This window comes from Tursiops truncatus, chromosome 10 (assembly GCF_011762595.2).
Source record: "Tursiops truncatus isolate mTurTru1 chromosome 10, mTurTru1.mat.Y, whole genome shotgun sequence".
NCBI lineage: Eukaryota > Metazoa > Chordata > Mammalia > Artiodactyla > Delphinidae > Tursiops > Tursiops truncatus.
Genome location: NC_047043.1, coordinates 84956841 through 84978225, shown reverse-complemented (window position 1 = coordinate 84978225; position 21385 = coordinate 84956841). Strand labels below are relative to the sequence as shown.

Below are 21385 nucleotides of genomic sequence, written 5' to 3'. Positions count from 1 at the left end.
TTGGTGTCACTGCCTTTCCTTTAATTCAGGCCTGTATTTTCTCATTTCCTGCCAGAGTGTCCCCTATGTTTTCCTTGCCCCCAGAGTCTCACTCCCTGTCTTGTTTTCTTCCAACAACAATGCCAACCCTGTCATCCTGAAATGCCATTTTGCTCATGGCTGTCCTGCTCAGCAGTCCTCCACAATTCCTCCTGCCAAGGTTAAGAGCCTAAATGATGCCTGAGCTGGGTTCAAGACCCTTTGGGTCCTCTTCCTCATCTTTTCTACTTCTTCCCTCACTCCTGCTGATTGGGCACCCTCCCTCTCTCCTTCCAGATACACTCACCATTTCCCAAATTTGCCAAGAGCTTCAGCCCTTCGTTGCCTTTGTACATTCCATTTTCTCTACCAGAAATGTTACATTTTGCCTGAAGCTTTCTCTAATGACACCAACAAAGTCATCTCTCCATTGTAAGGCTTGAAGCTAATGCTGGCATCACTTGTCTTGGTGATGCTCATTGTAATCCAGTCAGTCATAGAGTTGAGATGTCTGGCAAAATCTCCTCCTTTGCCAGCCTTTACTTTGTGGGGCAGTTCCCTGTGCACTGTCGACACTGTGATTTCTAGTTCTTGGCATGAGGCACTTGGCATGTCTGGAGACTGACTGATGGAGGAGGGGACTGGTTCTACTCTGAAGCACCTTAGATTGTTTGAAAGTTCTCCTTTGAATTGGACTGAAGTCTACTTTTTTTTCATTAGTTTTAATTCTGGACCCACATGGAATAATTCCTTTCTCTTTTCAAATACCTGTTTTTATCTGTCTAGGGGATTGCTATCGCATTCCTTCTGAGTCTTCTCGATCAGCCTCTTCTGCCTTTAAATGATTCTTACAGGTCCAAAATTTCTACTTCTTTGCCCTTCCTGGTCTCTCTCTCTCTCTTTGTTTAATATTTACTTAGTTATTGATTATTTATTTATTTTGGCTTCACCGGGTCTTAGTTGCGGCATGCAAACTCTTAATTGCGGCATGCGAACTCTTAGTCGCGGCATACATGCGAGATCTAGTTCCCCGACCAGGGATTGAACCCGGGCCCCCTGCATTGAGAGTGCAGAGTCTTACCCACTGGACCACCAGGGACGTCCCCCTTCCTGATTTCTTTTTAAAAGGCAAATTGTACTTTTTCAGTGCCTCCCCTCTCCATTTTGGGGTCAGTACCCTTTTAAAGTATCCTCCAGGTTTGGCCAGAAAGTAGAAAGGAGCTGTCACTCTCATTTTTTATCACCATTTCTGTATTAATGTGGTCTGGGAGCTCATCTACTTATAGTTGGAAACCTCAACACACTCCTTATTCCTAGTTTGCCATTAACCAAAACCCTTAAGATTTTTGTCTCAGATGTTGAATTAATTATAATTTGTCTCAGACGTTATTTAATTATTTACAATTACAATTTCTCATGTATCAGCTATTGAGAACTTTGTATCTGTTCCCTGGTTTTTACCCTGTTGAATTTGGTTTTGTCCCATGCACCTGCTTTAACTTTTTTGAAACTAGAATGTATCATCCCAGCTATTTCCTGATCTTTTCCTGATCTTTTTACTTTTGTAACACTCTTTGTAAACTTGACTCCTGAAATCCAATAAGTAATCATTTTCGGAGCTTCTTCTGTATGCGAAGCACAAGATGAGGGACCCGGGAACTGAAGAGGAATTAGTAAGGCTTATGCCCTTAAGGAATTAGAATGAATGTTCTATGTTTTCACCTCAGACAGTGAATACACGTTGAATGAAGAAGTCTGGCGTCAAAACTTTTTACTCTTCCACTAGGTCCCTTCCTTCAGGTGGAAATTAATCTTACCTGTAAGGTCAAATGTGAATCCAGTCAGCTTTATAACCATACACCCCATGTTCTGTATTTCACCCATAAGGAAGCCACAGGAGACTGTCATATGCCTTCCTAAAACCCAGGCACAATCTTTGCCCAGGGCTCACAGGCTGAGACCAGTCCAAGGGATGGCATCCATTTTTGTGAACCCATGCCAGCTCCTGGGGACACCACTTCATCTCCGAATGCACACAGTTCATGGGTTTTGAGTTCACGGTCTGCAGTTTCATCACTTTCCTTCTTCACCATCTGAAAGATAAGCAAGATGCATTTGCCTCTTTCCTGTCTTCTGTGTGGATGTTGGAGGCTAGAAACATTGTTCTTATCCCCTCTCCAGTTTTTTCTGTGATCAGCAAAATGTCTTTTCTGTTAGTATTAATCTGTGTCACAGTTTTTGCCTTCCATAATGATAGCTGTAATTTTATGGTACTTCCTGGGCCTTTTTCTCTTTTCTTCATCATTCTCATTTTATTGAACAGACAGCCCTTGGCCAAATTGACAGAAAAGCAAACTCCTTCTTCTTGGGACTTCTGAGATATAGTCTCGTCCAAATGAAGCCCTGATCAGTCTGTCATCTTAAGCCATGGTCCACAAAGCCAAGTCCTGTTTTTGATTTGAAAAGGTTGAGGTCGAAAGCTTGTCCCTTGCCATTAGAAATGTAGAGAGGCCATCGAGTATCATGGTTAAGGTTATGGGAGCCAGTGGGCCACTTGGCTGGCTTCAGATCTGTATGGCCTTGGACAGGTCATTTAAACTTTCTGTGCCTCAGCTATCCACAAAATTGGTAGAATTAGGCAAATTAGATGAGCTGACACACGCAGTATGCTTAGAGCACATTAGCACAGACTAAGTAGTCAATTAATGGCTTGCAAACAACACAGTTCCTCCATTGATGCATTGCTTGCTTAACAATGCCATTGGCTGAATCAGGCAATCGGTCCATGATAATAATAGGAGCTTACTGCATGCCAGGCATTGTGTTGACTACTTTATATTCATCATGTCTCTTAATCTCATAGGTTTTATACGATTTGGGTTATGTCCCCATTTTATTATGGCCCCAGGTTACAGGTATGGAAACGGAGGCTCAAAGAGATGAAGAAACCCAGGCCTGCTTGTCAGAACCTGAGCTCCTAACCACCTTGCTGTGGTCAGTCATTACCCTGTCATCTTCCAGAACATTAACCCACCCTCTCTGTTAACACTGCATGCTCTGTCTCTGTTGACGAAGATCCAGTGTGGTTTCTATTAATGAGCATTTAGTCTTGCTGGGGAGAAAACATATGTAAATGGCAGAATTAGTGGATTACGGAGAGAATCCGCCTCATTGCCAGTGATACAGCGGGTGATGCAGCCGTAAGAAAGATATTGATTCAGGGACTTCCCTGGTGGTCCAGTGTTTGAGAATCCACCTTCCAGTGCAGGGGACGTGGGTTTGATCCCTAGTCAGGGAACTAAGGTTCCACATGTCACAGGGCAACTAAGCTTGCACACCACAACTAGAGAGCCCGCGTGCCGCAACTAAGATCCAATGCAGCCAAAAATAAATTAATAAAATAAAATAAAAGGTATTGATTAAGACAAGAGGGAACTTGGCGTGGTCTACAGGGCTGAGTGGAGTACGGGACTTGACCTGGGAACTAAAGATGGGTGGGGTCTGACCAGGCACAGAGAGAAAGGAGGGAGGTGTGCAAGGCAGGGACACAACTTGAGGCAAATCCGCGAAGTTAAAACAGTTGTGCTGGGAGTGAGAGCAGTGGTGAACTGGTCGCGCTGGTGGAGCGGGAATGTGCTGGGGTATATAGAATATGTTAGAGCATTGGGGAGATGCAGTTATGTCTGCAGCATGTACGAGTTGCAAGCTGGTGGCCCTTGGGTCACTATTGGTTCTCAGTGAGTTTTCTAAAACTTCGGATTGGTTGTCAGCACTTAAAAACTGGAAGATTTTATGTCAAAGTCTGGATTTACAGCTGCTCTGGAACTAACGGAGAAGGTCTGGCAGTTGCTGAGCCCACGTCCGCGCTTGGTGACAACTGGCCAGAGCTGAGGCCAGCTGTCTCCCCTGTACGGGACAAGGGTGCCCCATTCTGCACAGACCCCCGCCCCTTCCATGCGACTCCATCTGCCTGACTAGTGAGGGCAGCAGAGTTTGTGACCTTGGCCTCTTGGATACGGGCTCTGAGACTGGCTCAGAGGACCCTGTCCTTTCTTCCTTTCAAACTGCAGGCTCCATGAGAGCAGGATCCAGGCTTTGCTTGGGCACTGCTGTGCTGCTCGGGCTAGAGAAACGCCCTGCAGATCTCGGGCCCTCAATCAATGTGGCACATGGGTGGCAGCAGTGACCACGTTACAGTGGGCTCAGTTTCTGAAGCTGAACACAGACGGTTGAGGTGCATAGCAGTCAACCGGGTGGCTCATTTTAAGCCCTGTTTTTAAAAAGGCAAACTGTGGATGACCCTTAAGCAGCAAATAGGCCACTTATGAAGTCGAGACTGGTCTGCGTGTGTGTCAAGGAGAAAACTGCTGGTTGTGCTTTGCTCTGTTTCCAGCCCCATTCCCGGACCCGGGGAGGTACGCTCTTGTTCTCTTCTTCGGACACACACTAAACAATAGGAGTGGAAAATGCATCCGGAAGACCTAAGGCACATACCTATTGGCTTCATTCAGCAGGAACAGCAGCACGACCGAGCGCACAGCCAGAGTTCCCTGCTCTGTGCGATTTCACAAATCCTGTAAAACCCTAGTTGCTTTTCACTAGGGATGTGATCGTTCCTCCTGGCTGCGGATGGCAGCTCTCTGCCACGGCTCAGTTTAGCCCGGGTTCTTGTTCTGTTTATTTCTTTCTTTCCCTTTCTTCTGCACGTGGTGTTCCTCTGGACTCCGTCTGCACTCACCTTGCCATGGGAGCCCCGGAAAAGAATAAAGTCCACCCGCCTCTCCCCACAAGGCTTGGCTCCAGAAAATCAAAGCCGAGCAGAGGCAGCTCTTCTCCGCCTGCAGCAGGGTCAGCGATTTGTGTAATGTTTTCCGTGTCAGCTTATCTCTGCCGATTTCTTGTGTTTGTGAGCAAGGGAAGTGCCGCATCGCCATGGCTGCCTTTTTCAACAGGTGGGAGCCGCAGCTGCGATCAAAGCCCAGCCCCGCGCTCCCCGCCGACAGCCGTCCCTGCTTTTTTGTCAAGTGTTCCTGGTGGCGCTGGATTCATCCCTTTGGAGTGAGGTGGCTGCAAGAAAAAGCTTACCCGATGCCCCCACGAGGAACGAAAGGAGAAAAGCCCTTACGTCTCTCGCCCCACATGGGAAGCTTTTTGATCACATCGTTTGAATCTAACCATAATTAGGCTTTTGCATCCAGTTCTCGTAGGAACACGAAATGCTGTTCAGCCAGCAGGTTTGGTACAGCCCTCTAACTGGGGGTTTCAGTTGTGCCGTGTATTCCTGTATTTAGTCACACGATATTTTGGAGCCACTTTTTCATTCTTATTTTTAGTAATCAGTAATTTTCGTAGATAGTAATTTGGGTCTGATTGGACATCTTGGCAACTCTTCAGTTCTCATTATAGCAGAGTTTTCGCCTGTATGTCTTGATGCTAAAGTGAACATAGAATTCTTAAGCGATGTCCAACAAACTAATTTTTGAGAGTCATGGTCACTACCTTAAAATAGAGAATAAATTTTAGTTCCCATCCTGATACAAGTATCCTAGAAGGCTTAATTTGCGTAAATGTTTTGCCAAGGGTTGGATCCCCCAACATAGGAAAGGTTCTTCAGGCTTAATTTGCGTAAATGTTTTGCCAAGGGTTGGATCCCCCAACATAGGAAAGGTTCTTCAGGCTTAATTTGCGTAAATGTTTTGCCAAGGGTTGGATCCCCCAACACAGGAAAGGTTCTTCAGTGATTGTCCTGGCTAGTGTGGTCTTCCAGCCTCTTGTTTCACGTAGGTAATAAGCCCTGTGAGTACCCAGATGGCGTCACTGCTTCGGTGGGACCTAGCACACAGCAGGTTGCGTGTTAGAAGCCCTGGCCATCCCCCGGATTTACCCTCTGGCATCAGGCCCATGTTGGCCTGTGAGCACTGGTGAAGTGTAGAGAGTCGTTCATACCTGCTTAGCCCATGTGACTGAGGAAAGGATCACACGGGCTCACGCATACGAAAGCAGTTCAGAACCCTCCAGTCTGGTGCCTGTGCGGAATATTAGTGCTCCAGGCTGTGGTAGCCCTGTACTCTTAGCTTTGTCTAGACCTCGTCTTTGTCACAGGAAATTAGGGCTTTCGATTCGATCTTGTTAGTCGAATTTTGTATGCATAGCCACGTGAGGCTATTTTAGTGTAGATTAATTAAAATAAAATAAGATTTAGGATTCAGCTCCTCAGTCACGCTGGACGTTTCAAGTGCTCAGTTGCCACGTGTGTCTCGTGGCTACCGCGTTAGATAACACAGATCTAAAGCATTTCCATCTTCACGCAAAGCTCTGCCAGACAACCCTGGGCTCAGTTATCTATCAGGTTCCCTCCAGCCTGCGTTTGTGTAGACTTCAACAGAGTGGCTTGCTCAGTTCTTAAAGGAGAATTAATTGTGCCTTTAATGCCCCATCCTCCACCCATACCAGGGGCGTGGATCTGCTGTAATCTCTGCCCTTGTTTCCCTGGTGGCTGAGCATGAGGCCTTCCTATGGCATCTTTCACAGTTTCTTAGCAGAGAAAAGTTAGCTGTAGAAAGACACGTTCTTGAGCCCTTAAGTAATTTTATCTAGCTTATATTTATAGTATAAAATACTATAAAATTCTGGCTTGGCCAGAATTTTTCTCCTCTTCTACTAAACCTCTGGGTCTTCCTTTTTAGAAATAAGATAGCCCGTTGTCATTTTCCTTGAACGTGGGACAGCACAGATTGGGTATCAGGCTCAGGTGAGTGGAAGGTAGGAGAAGCAGTTTTCTAGGCATGGATACATGATCTGGAGATTAGAGACAGCTACGTGGGAATTGACATCCACATGGCTTTTAGGCTGGGAGCAGGGGTTGGATGTGAGTATTGTACCAAGTTCAGTGGGCTGGAGGTTCAAGCCAGGAAGAAATGGACTAAGTAAAAAGCAAGAATAAAGCCAGGTCTCACACTTTAGGCTATTCAATGTATTTGGTCCCTTATGTCACCTTTCAGTGAGGTCTTCTCTAGACACGTAAAAAATTGAATCCCCTCTGTCCTTAACACTCCTGGGCCACTTTTCAGCTGTGTTTTTTCCATAGCAGTTATGCCATCTAGCACACTCTGTATTCACTTAGTTTCTGTTCGTTGTCTATCTTTTCCTAAACAAGAGTATAAGCTCCATGAGCATGAGGGTCCTTATCTGTTTTGCTCAGTGCTTAGGCACATAGTACTTTCGGTAGATATTGAATGAGTGAATGAATGAATGAATGAGAAATGCGTCTGCCGCGTTGTTTCAGTGAGACCTGGAGGTAGAGGTTACTTGTGGGAGAGGCCCATACTGGAGGTAAGGAAGCAATCGGAGGAGGGCAGGGCGGGGCTAGGGCAGGCCTGGGTGGGGTCTAACCGGGCTGGAGAGGGAGTGGGGGAGGAGCAGGCTTCTGGAGCCTGGCCTTGGGAGAAATCTCTGCAGAGGTTGAAGATTTTGTGCAAGAAAGCAGCTGATCCCAGCTTTGTAGAATCGGTGCTGGGAGATGAGATGTTTCTGAGAACGAGCCTCAGGATCAAGCGGGCCTAGAAGAAAGGCCACGGAGAGAACTCTTGAGCCAAAGGGCCATTAGAGAAGGGCTCCTCGCACCTTGACCTGGAGCCCAGGTGGCTGAGTGGCTGCAGGCTGAAGCTTCAGAGCTGACCCAGGAGCGGGGGAGAGCCTCGTGCCAGTCCCATCCTGCCAGCTGTTTGGTCAGATTGAGTCAGCGCTGCTGAGAGCTGTAAAGCGTAAGGTGGTCATAATCATCACTCCGACACGGTCACGTCTGTCTGAAGCAGTGCTTCTCAGACTTCACTGAGCATACAGGTCCCCTGGGAGCTTGTTAAAATTGCAGATTCTGATTCAGGGGTCTGGGATAGGCCCTGGGGTTTTGCAGTTCTCACAAGTTCTGAGATGATACTCCTGCTGCTGTCCAGGGACTCCACTTTAAGTAGCAGGGCTTTATTAAGGAGAGGAACGAAATATGCGTCATTGATATCAGTTACCTTTATTAAGACTTTGAAAATTCTCCTTGGATAGGCTAGGGACTGTCACTTAAGGATGTTCCGATAGACAAATGCTTTTCACTGTAGTTGAACTAAAGTAGTTTTTGAGAGAACATAAGCAACCATTAAGAAAATTGGCCTTCCCCGATTTTGATTTTCTGTAGATGAACGCTTCTCAGCACTGTTGTCCAGTGTGGCTTTCAAATCCAAGGTTTCCTAAGGCAGTTCTTGAAAGTCCAAGCCTGAGCAGACTTTTACGTCCATTGCCTACATGCGAGAGGTGGTTGTACCCAGCAGGGTGTGGTGTGTGTGCTGAGCTGCTGACCAGCTGGTCTTGACAGGCGCCTGGATCGGGGTTAGAAGTCTGCTCTTGTGCGTAGCAAATGGACTTGAGGACATGGGGAAGGGGAAGGGGAAGCTGGGACGAAGTGAGAGAGTGGCATGGACATATAGGACATATATACACTACCAAATGTAAGATAGATAGCTAGTGGGAAGCAGCTGCATAGCACAGGGAGATCAGCTCGGTGCTTTGTGACCACCTAGAGGGGTGGGATAGGGAGGGTGGGAGGGAGACGCATGAGGGAGGGGATATGGGGATACGTGTATATGTATAGTTGATTCACTTTGTTGTACAGCGACAACTAACACAACAATGTAAAGTAATTATACTCCAAAAAAGATGTTTTAAAAAAAAAACTAATGGCATTTGACCTGTGCGTTGTGAACTTGCTTTGCAGTGGTAACTCCTTTATCCTTTCCATTTTCTCCCTTCTGCAATGAGGATGTCTTTTCTACACCTGTCCAACCATTATATTTTGCAACAGATAACTTGTTTTTTAGTTTCACAGGTCTGTGGACAGAGAGGAATTTACCCCAGGATGGAACATACCCAGAGACTCACCTAAACCTGATTGAGATGAGGTTTAGATGAGATTTTGGACCTAGAATTGATGTTAGAATGGATTGAGACCTTGGGGATGTTGAGACGGGTGAATGTATATTGCATGTGGGACAGCCATGAATTGGGGGGGCTAGAAGACAGGCTGTACTGGGTTGGATAGTGCCCCCCCAATTCATATCCTTCTCAGAACCCTAGAATGTGACTTCATCTGGAAATAGGGTTGTCGTAGGTATAAATTATTGTTAAGATGGGGTCATATTGGTGTAGGATGGACCCTTAATCCAATATGACTGGTATTCTTATGAGGAGAAGAGACACATCCAGGGGGAAGACAGACAGCCACACAGAGAGAAGGCAGGTGGTGACAGAAGCAGAGTTTAAGAGTGATGTGTCTGTAAGCCACGGATTCCTGGCAACACCTGAAGCTAAGAGATAGGCATGGAAGAGATTCTCCCCTCTGAGCCCTCAGAAGGAAGCAGCCCTCCTGATACCTTGATTTTGGACTTCTAGCCTCTAGAGCTGTAAGAGGATAAATTTCTGCTGTTTGAAGCCACCCAGTTTGTGGTAGTTTGTTATGACAGTCACTGGAAACTAATACAGGGAGTTTTTGGAAAATTATTCTAATGGTCTAATGGACTAGGTGTTGTTTATCATAATCCAGCCCCAAAGAGTGGTATTAAGTCAAGTTGAAAATAGGATGAAAAATTATTTCATTGGCCCAAACTCAATATGGCATAAATGACTCTTTTTTTTAACATTTTTATTGGAGTATAATTGCTTTACAATGGTGTGTTAGTTTCTGTTTTATAACAAAGTGAATCAGTTATACATATGCATATATCCCCATATCTCCTCCCTCTTGCGTCTCCCTCCCACCCTCCCTATCTCACCCCTCTAGGTGGTCACAAAGCACAGAGCTGATCTCCCTGTGCTATGCAGCTGCTTCCCACTAGCTGTCTATTTTACATTTGGTGGTGTATATATGTCCTATATGTCCATGCTACTCTCACACTTCGTCCCAGCTTCCCCTTCCCCTTCCCCGTGTCCTCAAGTCCATTCTCTACGTCTGTGTCTTTATTCCTGTCCTGCCCGTAGGTTCAGAACCATTTTTTTTTTTTTTTTAGATTCCATATATATGTGCATTAGCATACAGTATTTGTTTTTCTCTTTCTGACTTACTTCACTCTGTATGACAGACTCTAGGTCCATCCACCTCACTACAAATAACTCAATTTTGTTTCTTTTTATGGCTGAGTAATATTCCATTGTATATATGTGCCACATCTTTTTTATCCATTCATCTGTTGATGGACACTTAGGTTGCTTCCATGAATGACTCTTATCTTGCAGTATTTTCTGTATGTCAGATGACATACAGAATCGGTAATGTCTTGTTCCAAGAGATCAGTTGTTTCTGTTAATGACTGAGATGGAAACGTTTTTTACCCTTAGAGAGTAAGGACAGGCTGTATTCATCTGTGCATCAGGTGCTGTTTGTCTTTCATGGCACTTTTCAGAGTAGAGTTTCACCAGCAACTTCTACCTAAAGCTAATGCATTACCTTTTATTTAGATCAGGTTGCATAAATGTATTTTGGGCGGAGGAGTTTGAAGTTTGGAACTGGTTCTTTTCAGTAGAGAAGAATTATGATTATATGTCATTATCATCATTGCCTTTTAAAAAGAAAGTTGATATACCGTTTGTTCCCAGAAAGAACCCGAGTGTGTGTTTGTGTGTGTGACTGCGCTTTGAAATTAGAAGGCCAAGTCAGCGTATTCCATCATCATCCAGTATGAAATGTGTCTGGAGTGGCGTCACTAGAGTCGTGTCCTACGTTATCAGTTGCTGGCTCTAGTGTCAGTATGTCATGCCTGGCAGGTTAGCAGGGTTTGGCGGAGGAAATGAAACCTAGTCAGTTACTACAAGATTTATAGTAGGCCTGCTATTGCAGGAAGTGGTGAAAAGTTGATTGATAGTTTGAGACAAAACTCTACAGCAAGAAACAGGATGTATGCTTTCTATTTATACCTAGTTTTCTTTTTCCTGCATTTCAGGGCTCCTTTTGCACTTTGTTTTGGCTGTTTCATAAGGCTACGGTTCCCTTTATTTTTTCCCCCTAAATTCAGTTGCCAAATATAAAATAATTGAGGAAATTTTATATCAGCTTAGCCACAGTAAAGGCATATACCCTCAGCTGTTACTGTTACTCTTTCATGGCAGTTGGATTTACTGTAACTTGTCAGAAGGCAGTCTTTAATTAAAAAAAAAATTCCTCCAGATAGGATATTATTTCACATCTATAAACAGAATGGCAGGGTTTTGGGTTTTTTTAAAGCTACATGGCAGGATTACATTTCCAAAACTTTTCTAAGAAAAACCCGTGTTGAGTATAATTCTATTAAAATACGACATTGGTACGATCTATCATGTGTCTTTTAAATGCTGAATCTCTTCACTCTGTAATTAATACATCTTAACAGGTAGGAGTTCTTCACTTAGATATAAAATATATACTATAAGTACAACTAGTAACTCAGTGTATGTGTTCATTGAGTATATCCACATGTACCTGGTTTTTGTAAGCATTCTAGTTAACTAATAATGTCACTTGACAAGGCTTTTTGACACAACCTAGCCTGGTCTGTTTTGAGTGTGACAGTGAGAAACCACTAACTGCGTTAAATGAGGTGTTTTCTGAAATGGAAAGGCCATTACAGAGTTAGAGTCTAGAATTTACAAGGAGTGGCAGAGTTAGAACCAACTCCAATTGTGCCAGTGCTTGAAAGAACAAAGAGGCTACTCTTGCATGGCTTAATTTTTTTCTCCAAAGGAATAATTTCCTTTTCTGTGAACAGTGACTGCTAAGTTATCTGTGTAAAATGATTGAATAGAAACAAACCCAACTTTCATTCCTCAGGCTGTTGGGTCATATTCTAAACCAATGATATTTTGAACATTTTAATTCGTTTTTTATCCCAGCATTCTTTGAGAGGTCAAAATGCTTCTTCTGTAAAGTTTCTATAAGAAGTTTAATATCAACTTGGGAAACTAGACAGCTTGAGGTAGTAAAAGTGGGATAATAAGAGATAGAGGGACTTCCCTGGTGGTGCAGTGGTTAAGAATCCGCCTGCCAATGCAGGGGATATGGATTCGAGCCCTGGTCTGGGAAGATCCCACATGCCGCGGAGCAACTAAGCCCGTGCGCCACAACTACTGCAGCCCGCGTGCCTAGAGCCCATGCTCCGCAACAAGAGAAGCCACCGCAATGAGAAGCCCGCGCACCACAGCAGAGAGTAGACCCCACTCACCGCAACTAGAGAAAGCCCGTGCACAGCAGCAAAGACCCAACGCAGCCAAAAATAAAATAAATAAATAAATTTATTTTTTAAAAAAAGAGAGAGATGAATCAGGGTGGCAAGGAATAAAAAACAGAAACATATAATCTGTTTTTTACACACATTATATAAATGGGTCATCTTAAACATAATACAGTGCTAAAAGTGAGAAACAAACTTTTCTCGGAAGCATAAAAAGTCATCTCAGCTGGTAAGAGGCACGAGTTTCTGTTTGGGTCCTGGGCCTCATCCTTGCCACCTTCCTGCCTGTTAGAGTTGACACTTTTTAGTCCCAGCATTGTGAGGGATACTTTCTGAAAAGAGCCAAGATGACAGGTAGGGAGCTTTGAAATTCCAAATTCATGCACTTATAAGTGATAGATGTAATATTTTTATAGTAGACAATAACAAATATATACATAGTTTTAACTTGAGTAGATATATCTACTGTATTCAGGAATATCCACAAAAACAGTTCACATTTTTTCTCCCTGGGATTCTACAACCCCTGTAGGTAAAGCTTAAATGTATACTCCATTTAAGATTGCTGAACCAAAGGGACCAGTCCTAGTTTCTCTGGAGAATTCTGGGCCTTAGGCAAGTCAGAACTTGCTCCTTTGAGGTGTTGAGTGGTATCACGTTGGGAAGGAATCAAGAATGTGGGCTTAAGAAGGGAAGCTTTTCAGAGCCTGAGAATTCCTGGGAGCCCCTGTGGTGGGGAAGAGAGAGTGCGGGAGCTCAGAGGCCTGGGCTTCCCGTCCTGACTGCCCCTCATGAGCGGGGTGAACTTCAGCTGGTCTCAACCTCTCCAAGCTTCTGTTTCACCATGTGTCACGTGGGGATAAAAATGAAGCCGATTCATAGGCTTGTGGTTAGGAGCCAGCGCAAGGAGACGTTTGTGGAGCGCCGTCCTTCACGTATTGTTGAAAGTGTTTAGCGTGGCTCTTAAACATGTGAGGTGTGTGCTTACTGAAGTGTGAAGGCTTTTAGTTCAGATTTTTATTTTGCATATGAAAATTTAATGTGAGGCATTGTCTCCTTGCCCAAGTTCATGGCTCTTTATCTCTTGAAGCTGTGTGTCATTACCCAGAGAGGACCTTTTTCAGTGAGAAAGATGGCAGTGAACTAGTCCTTAGGCTGGCAGGGCCTTGCAGTAAGGAGGGTTTAAACTGGTCCACTGGCTCTCACCAGATCCGTGGCCACTGGTAGCCAAGGTTTCAAAATATACGGTGGGCATCATCTGCAGCTGTGTTGGACGTGGGTGTAGATTATACTGCGATCGTCTTATTTCATAACTGTGTTTTTAAAGATGTCTCAAACCCACCAGGGTTCACTCAGAGTTATAGCCCTTTGGGAATCATTCACCAGCTCTAGTGGATCTCATCCCAGTTTTCCTCTCTACCCCGGACCATCTTTCCTTTTCTAAGCTCTGGCAATCCCAGCACCAATACATGGGGTTTTCCTCATTTAAGAGAAAGTTGTGCATCCATGACGGCCATTGTCCTTGTCCTACCCTCCCTTGGACACTGACTGCAGTGGAAGCTTCGGGTCCTGGTTACACTTGTGGAGGGCCGGGGGCGGGGCGCGGAAGCTCATTGTTAACGTTAAGTATTTTGAGACAAAGGGGTCTCAGGTACATCCAGGCACTTAGATGAAAGTCCCCAAGTCCCCATCTATCACTTAAGCTCTATTGAAATGAAGTCTCATTTCCCCAGTATTATGGGATGGACTTCGCTTTGACGAATGAATTTATCCTGTGAACTCACCTCATCCAGTTTGTCTCAAGCCACTCATTTAATCTTTGGAGCTAGGGAAACCCAGAAGACATGTCACTCATTGCCACTTTTTTTCACTTGTCACACCAGATTTTCCTCTATGGAACAGCAAAGATATCATTTTTGGAGAACTGCAGTATGCTTTACACGTTGCTTCAGAAACAGAACTACTAAAATGAATCCAGGTTAATGAAAAAGTTTATCTGTTCAGTATAATGTAATGTTATAAATGTAGCAAAAATATCCTCTGAAATAGCATGAGATGGTTTTCTGCTAAAAATGAAAAGCACTCCATGTCGCTCTCTGACTGCTTTTTTTATTTCTTTTTTAGTTAAAAAATTTGAATAGGTATTCCATTCACATAGGTTTAAAAATGAACAATAGTGTTTGGTTCAGCAGCACAGATACTAAAATTGGACACACAGAGAAGATTAGCATGGCCCCTGTGCAAGGATGACTCGTAAATTTGTGAAGTGTTCCATATTTTTATATTGTGTGATATTGCTTATATGTGGAATCTAAAAAAAGGGTACAAATGAACTTATTTACAAAACAAATAGAGTCACAGATGTAGAAAACAAAGTTATGATTAACAAGGGGGAAGCGGGGGGAGGGATAAATTGGGAGATTGGGATTGACATATACACACTACCATATATAAAATAGATAACTAATAAGGACCTGCTGTGTAGCACAGGGAACTCTACTCAATACTCTCTAATGACCTATATGGGAAAAGAATCTAAAAAAGAGTGGGTATATGTATATGTATAACTGATTCACTGTGCTGTACAGCAGAAACTAACACAGCGTTGTAAATCAACTATACTCTAATGAAAATTTTAAAAATAAGACCCAATATGTGGTGACAAGTCTCCCTCTCACCATCATCTTCCATCTTTCCAGCTCCTGCAGTGCCCCCTCCACATAAATACTAGTGTTTTCTGTAGCTCTCCAGAGTTCATGGATACGTGTACAAGCAAATGAAGTATGTTTTTATGTCCTTCCTTTGTTGTGTGTGTTTAACATAGAAGGCAGCGTATGCATGTGGCAGGCCTTTTGTTGTTACACGATATATCTGGGTTAGCCCCTGGAGAACCTCATCTGTTACATAGCTGTAGACTTTTCCTTCGTGGGATATGCCATAGCCGTATGCCACGTTGATGGACATTTGGGTGTTTCTTATTTTGGAGTATTAGAAACAATGCCACAGTAAATAGTACCTTGGGCCTGTGTCGTGTAGCCTACGTGTTTAATTTCCAGATGCGGGTTTGCTTGGGTCAAGGGTATGTTACGTTTTCAGTTTTGAAAGGTATTGCCAGGTTCTCCTTCATCGGGACTGAAGCTTTTAACTCTCTCACCAGCAGTGTATGAAAGCGCCTTTCCTCCACAGCCTTGCTGGCAGTATTACCAAACGTTTGGATTTTTGCCAATCTGATAAATGAAAAATATATCTCAGCACGACTTTAATTTGTATTTCTCTTATTTGACTGAAGTTGTTGAACATCTTTTCGTATATTTAAGAGCCATTTGTGTTCCTTTGTATGGGAATTGTCTGCTTGTGTCTTTTGCCCATTTTCCTGATGGATTATTATCTGCATTTTTAAGAACTCTGTTAGGGGAACTAGGCCTTGTTTTGTGATATGAATTGCAAATATTTTTCTCAATTTTGCATTAGCCTTTTGACTTTTCTTGTAATCTTTTTTTCTTTTTGCCCTACAGAACTTGTTGATTTTTATTAGTTTTGGTAGATTTTTTATTAGAATTTATCAATCTTTGCCTTTCTTTTGTGGCTTCTGGATTTTGAGTCCTAGTTAGAAAGGCCTTCCTCATTCTAGGCTCATGAGGGAAATCTCCTGCGTGTCCTTGTAGTACTTGGTTCCTTTCTTCCGTTCATATCATTGATCTGTTTGGGGATTCATCCTGTGTGCCGTATGAAGTATGGATCCAACTTTATTTTGTTATCTCTTTAAGCTGTGGACCCTGTTATCCCCAGACCAATTAATGAATAGTCCTAACATTTCTTCTTAAAATGGTCTTCAAGGTCCAGAAAGTTGGCAGCTCTTGCGGAAGCCTTAAAGAAAGCATCCCCGACCAAGGCCCAGCTGGGGTTGGAACTGCAGGAACTGGAAGCAGCGGCACTCTTGGTCCAGGAGGAAGAAGCTGCATCGAATGCAGGAGCCCGATGCATTTCCGGGCAGCAGACGCCTTCCTCCAGCTCTGAGACAAGCGATTCGGAGGAATCAGAGAGCAGCACATCGTCTGAGACCGAGGACTCAGGCTCGGAACACGAGGAGCCCAGAGGTGGTGAACGTGAGGCAGGGCCTTCCTTGCTCGGTCCCTTTGTTGAGGAAACCAGCTCGGCCCTGCTTCCTGACCATGGTGGGATGTGCAGAAGCGTGGTCCTCCCAGGGTCTGATGATGGTCAGGGACAGCCGCTCGCCTCTCCCCGGGCTCCTGGGGCATCTGAGCCTCTAATCCAGGAGCTTGGAGAACAACTGGAGACTTCGGTTCAGATTTCTGAGCCCAAGGGCTCTGCTGCTGGACAGCGTGCTGAAGAGAGACAGCCGGCAGACACCCAAGAATTGACTCCGAGTGGTCTCATTCGTTATTGAGAATTACGTCAGATTTGGTTTTGTTGACCGAATGAGAATTCTTCATTTTCGCTTTGTACTTTTCCTTAGTGTATACAACATTGTTTGTCAGTGAGCTAATGTTGACACCAGTCGGTTTTCTTGTTGCACCTTTAAAAATAAAGTTCTAAAGTTTTTCTTAAAGTGTAATTAATATTTGGAGATAAGAATAGTAGTTCTTCCAGAATCTCTAGAAGGTAGAGCCCTAAAATACTTTGAGTAGCTTTACAGAGATACGCAGGACATACAGTAAGCCGCAAACATCTTAAGCAGATAGTGTGACAAGTGGTGACAGATACATACACCGAATAAAACCAGTACTGCAGTTGAGATGCTGTACTTACCCACCATCTGCAAGTGTCCTCCTGCCCCTTCGTCACCCCTCTCCCACCCGCGCCTCTGCATGCCACCCACCCCCATTCCCCAGGCAAGCCTCCGTCTGCTCCGTCGCCGTATGTTAGGTTGTATTTCCTAGAATTTAATATAAATTGAATCGTATAACATGTACTCTTCTTTGTCAGGCTTATTTCATTCAGTATAATTATTTTGAGATACATTGATGTAGCGTGTATCGAGGTTTGGCGGTGTTTTCTTTTCCATATCTGAGTAGTAGTTCATTAAATGGACATTTGGGTTGTTTCCAGCTTTCAGCTGTTCCAAATAAAGCTGTTATGAACATTTGTGTGCAAGTCTTTGTGTGGACATATGCTCTTATTTCTCTTAGGTAAATATCTAGGAGTGGAATGACAGAGCCGTATGGTAGGTGTATGTTTAACAGTTGAAGAAACCACCAAACTGTTTTCCAAAGTGGCTGTACCATTTAACACGCCCACCAGCAGCCTGTGAGAGCTCCGCTTCTCTCTCATTCCTGTCATCACTTGGTGTGGTCCATTTTTAACATTTTTACCATTTTAATAGGTGTGAAGTGGTATCTCCTTTTATTTTGCGTTTTTAAGACTTCTTATGTTGAGCGTCTTTTCACATGTGTATTTGTCATCTTTGGTGAAGTGTCTGTTTAGATCTCTTGTCAATTTTTTTAAGTTGGGTTGCTTTTCTTATTTTTGAGTTTGGAGGGTTCTTTATAAATCCTAGATACAAATCCCCAGAGGAGTCATCCTTGCATGCCTGATACTCTTTGATTGGATAAATTTTGTGAATTCTGCCTCGTTGGGTACTGGATATGTGTTCTTATAAATATTCTTTAGCTTTGTTTTGGGATGCAGTTAAGTTACTTGGAAATAGTTTGATCCTTGTGGGTCTTGCTTTTGTAATTTGTTAGGCAGGTCTGGAACAGTGCTCTGTCTAGAACACGCTGTTTCCCCGTCCTAAAGAACGATTTTCCCGTGCCCCAGGGATTATGAGTGTTCCAGTCCGGCTGATGGAAGTAGACACCTGTGTGAGTGCTGAGCACTGGTCCCTCTAATCCTTTCATGTGGTTCTTGCCTGGCCTCATTTATAGGCTCTCCTCTGAGTCCTCGACCCTCTCCAGGTATCTGGGGTTCTCTACAGCTCTCCCCTCTCCCCTACCCTGTCTTGCAGACTCGGGCTGCCTTGGACTCCCCAAGCTCCCAGCTCTGTCTCCTGAACTCCGGAGTCCATTGGGTTCTGCCTGGGTCGCCCCTCCCTGGGCAGCCTAGACATTCTTCCAGGGCAGTAGGCGAGACCCTCGTACTGCTCCTGGGGTTTGTTTTCCATCCCTTGGGATCACTGTCTTTCATTGCCTGATGTCCAGTGTCTTGAAAACCATGGTTTCATGTATTATTTCTGTTTTTCTTGTTTGGTTATGTCAGGAGGGAAAATTCATCTGGTCCGTATTACTCCATCTTGATTGGAAACGTAAGCCTCCATTAATAATTTAAATGTGAATTTTCCTACTTGAGTGTAAGCTCCTAGGGAGTGATGTCTGTGTCGTGTCTTGTTACCACTGAATCATCAGTGCCCATATTCTCAGAGCTCCATAAATATTTGCTGAATGAATGAACAAATGAAATAAACCAATTTGCTTTAGGGAGGAAATGAAATGAAATCTGATATGTGTTAATCTCAGTAGCATTTTTATTTCAGGAAAGGGTATGATCCCTTTTACTCTGGGTCTGTATAGGTTGCAAGTATTTGTATTTCCACTATAAATACCAGTTTGTATTAACAGGATAGTTGGGGTGACTGTGCTATTTGACACCCATGTTAACTCCTGAACACCATAACAGCTTTTTTAGAATGTGTTCAAGACTTTTCTCAGGCTCCCCAGAGACCTTCAGAATCCCTGTGACCATTGAAAATGCATTTCTCCTCAGTAGCACATGACCTGAGGCCAGTTTGAAAATGCATTATCTGTTATTCCCCTCATTTACTTCTACTGACGTCAAGTTGAGCAAATCCACTCTTGTCTAAAAGTTTAAAGCCGTGGAAATTTCTCCTTCCATCACCTTCTGTCCTTACTTAGGAATCCAAACAGGATCTACTTTGGTGAGAATTGTCTTGGGTAGAAAAATCTGTTGCTCTCTTCCTCCAAGGATGGGCAAACATGGTCCTTCCCGGACATCCTCAAAGCAGAGGAACTCGCTGAACGACTCTCATGAGTTTTAAAAACAATGTGAGTGAGCGCCTTAATTTTAGATTCCGCGTCTGCCGCGTTACTTTTACCCTTTCTTTGTTCTCAGAGGGTTAAAGCTTTCTAATATCGCATTACCCTTTGTTTAAGATGAGTTAAGAACACTATACCATGTGTGTAACCCAAAACACATCCAAGAGTGCTGCCTTTAATATATATTTTTAACTAGATGACCTGCCAGGCAACTCGAGGGATTTCCTATAACCATATGCATTTCCCAAGAACCCTCGGTGATGGAAGAAAAAAATAAAAAGTTAGGGAAAGCACAGAGAGGAGACCTCAGCAGCTCCCTAGCTGCAGCTTAGTGGCAAGAACCAGGGCCTCGGGGCTGAGGAGACAAGGCATTGAGTCCCAGAGCCATAGTTCGGAGGTACGCCAGCCTCTGAGCCTCTCCCTTCCTCTTGGAAATGGGAATACAATGACTTTTTTTGCTTATCTTACAGGATGATGAGACTGCATGTTCAAAACATCATTTTATCAACTGGAAAGTATTAAACCAGCATAAGAGTTTATTATTATTGTCACACTCCCCAGTGCTGCACAGGGCTCTTTTAAGCTACCTGACAGCAGGTTTCTGGGGGAGCCAGCCCTTGGAAAATGAGAGCCCTGTCAGTCGCTTCTGAGGCATGCTCGTGGTAAAAGTCTACACAGTTCAGCAGATTAGAGAGAAATATTAATTACATCAGTGAATCACAGCACTGCCTCATCTTCTGGGCGGGCATGATCATTGACCTGTGTTCTGTGTTCTGTCTCTCCTCCCATCATCCTTGAAGAATGACACGGGGCCTCGCCGTGGACATGATCGGTTTTAGGTGCCAGGGACTACACTGATTCCATCTTTCACTGGCACGGGATTAATTTACAAATGACACAGGGCTACTCCCTACCACATTCTAAATTGGTTGAACAGCTGGGGGGTGGTTTTCACACCTGCTAGTGAAAAATCCATTTGGGTTGCATGGATCAAATTCTATTACCAAGAATTGGGCATATGAGAGAAAGGATCAAGTTTTCTCAGCCATAAGACTTTATAAAATTCTTCTAAATCAAAGGGAACTCCTGGATATCTATTTTGTTATAAGGAGATTGTTATTTTCTATCTTGTAACTAGAAATTGACCCATATAGTCAATGGTGACAAAAGATACATCTAAAAGAAATGGAAATGAATGAAAGACAATATAGGAAGGAAACTCTAGGCAGCTTTAGAGTTGCCGCTGTGTTAAAAATATACCAGCTCTTCAGAATATATTAATTATAAAATCTTGGAAGATGTAGACATCCTCTTCCTCTTGTATAAAATGGTCTGTCATGTAATGTCATTGCCTGTCTGGTAGATTGAAGTTAAAGCTTCATAAACACAAATCTCTGTGACTGTTTGGTCAGGCGTCCCCATGAAAGCAAATCAGAGATTGCAAATCTTTCCTTAACATCATTCCATCTAAATCCCCGATGGAGTTTTTGTTCGTGATCGGCTGCTCCCTTTCCCGCCCATTTTCTAAGTGCGTCATGTATAGTTTCAATCCATAGCAAATGAAGGAAGCATTGATTAGACTTGATTTAAGGCAGCAAGTGATAAATGCAGCTGGAAATTGATTCATGTCTCTCCAGTGACTGGGGCTCAGCCATCCACAGTTGACACAACTCTTGTCTCAAGGCTGGAGAAAACAAACAGGGAAACACATGTCAAACAGATAAATGACTCGGCTGTTTTGAACTCTCTGCAGAGACCATTTGTTTCCTAGATAAGGAAGACTGCTCTCCAAAGTCATGAAAAGATAAGCTGGAGGAAAAGGATGGATGTGGGAGCAGATGCCTTAGCACTTGGAAAAAAAACAAACAGAAAGGATGTACCTCCCAGAAGAATCTTGCTACGTGGATTCGCTTTCCTTTCCCCCCAGAAAATGCTGGAAGCAGCGATTTGGCCACGCCAGCCTCGGTCCTGGCTGGGACCACATGCTGAAGGCTCTGCCTCTGGTTATTTTAGGTATTCCAAGTGGTAGGCCATCGTCTCTTATGCTCTTTCCAGGGGGACATTCCCCACCTCTTGCTGGAGTGAGCATTCAGGGGAAGGAGTAGCTGAGCGACT

At 43.9% G+C, this 21385-nt stretch overlaps 1 protein-coding gene and 2 non-coding genes across 3 annotated transcripts in view; 2 read left to right on the top strand and 1 right to left on the bottom strand.

Annotated features, from left to right (window-relative positions):
* The window catches only part of SHQ1 (SHQ1, H/ACA ribonucleoprotein assembly factor), an 86544-nt gene extending 69714 nt beyond the window's left edge, over positions 1-16830 (top strand). Inside the window, 2 exon segments of the mRNA XM_004325714.4 lie at positions 16098-16601; positions 16603-16830. Coding sequence (XP_004325762.2) covers positions 16098-16601; positions 16603-16642 — 544 coding nt within the window. The 3' untranslated portion in view covers positions 16643-16830.
* TRNAE-CUC (transfer RNA glutamic acid (anticodon CUC)) lies at positions 1045-1117 on the bottom strand. Its single transcript has one exon. It is a non-coding gene; the product is annotated as a tRNA-Glu (tRNA).
* LOC117314059 (U6 spliceosomal RNA) lies at positions 14437-14541 on the top strand. The gene has a single exon (XR_004528742.1). It is a non-coding gene; the product is annotated as a U6 spliceosomal RNA (small nuclear RNA).
* Positions 16831-21385: the final 4555 nt, after the last annotated feature.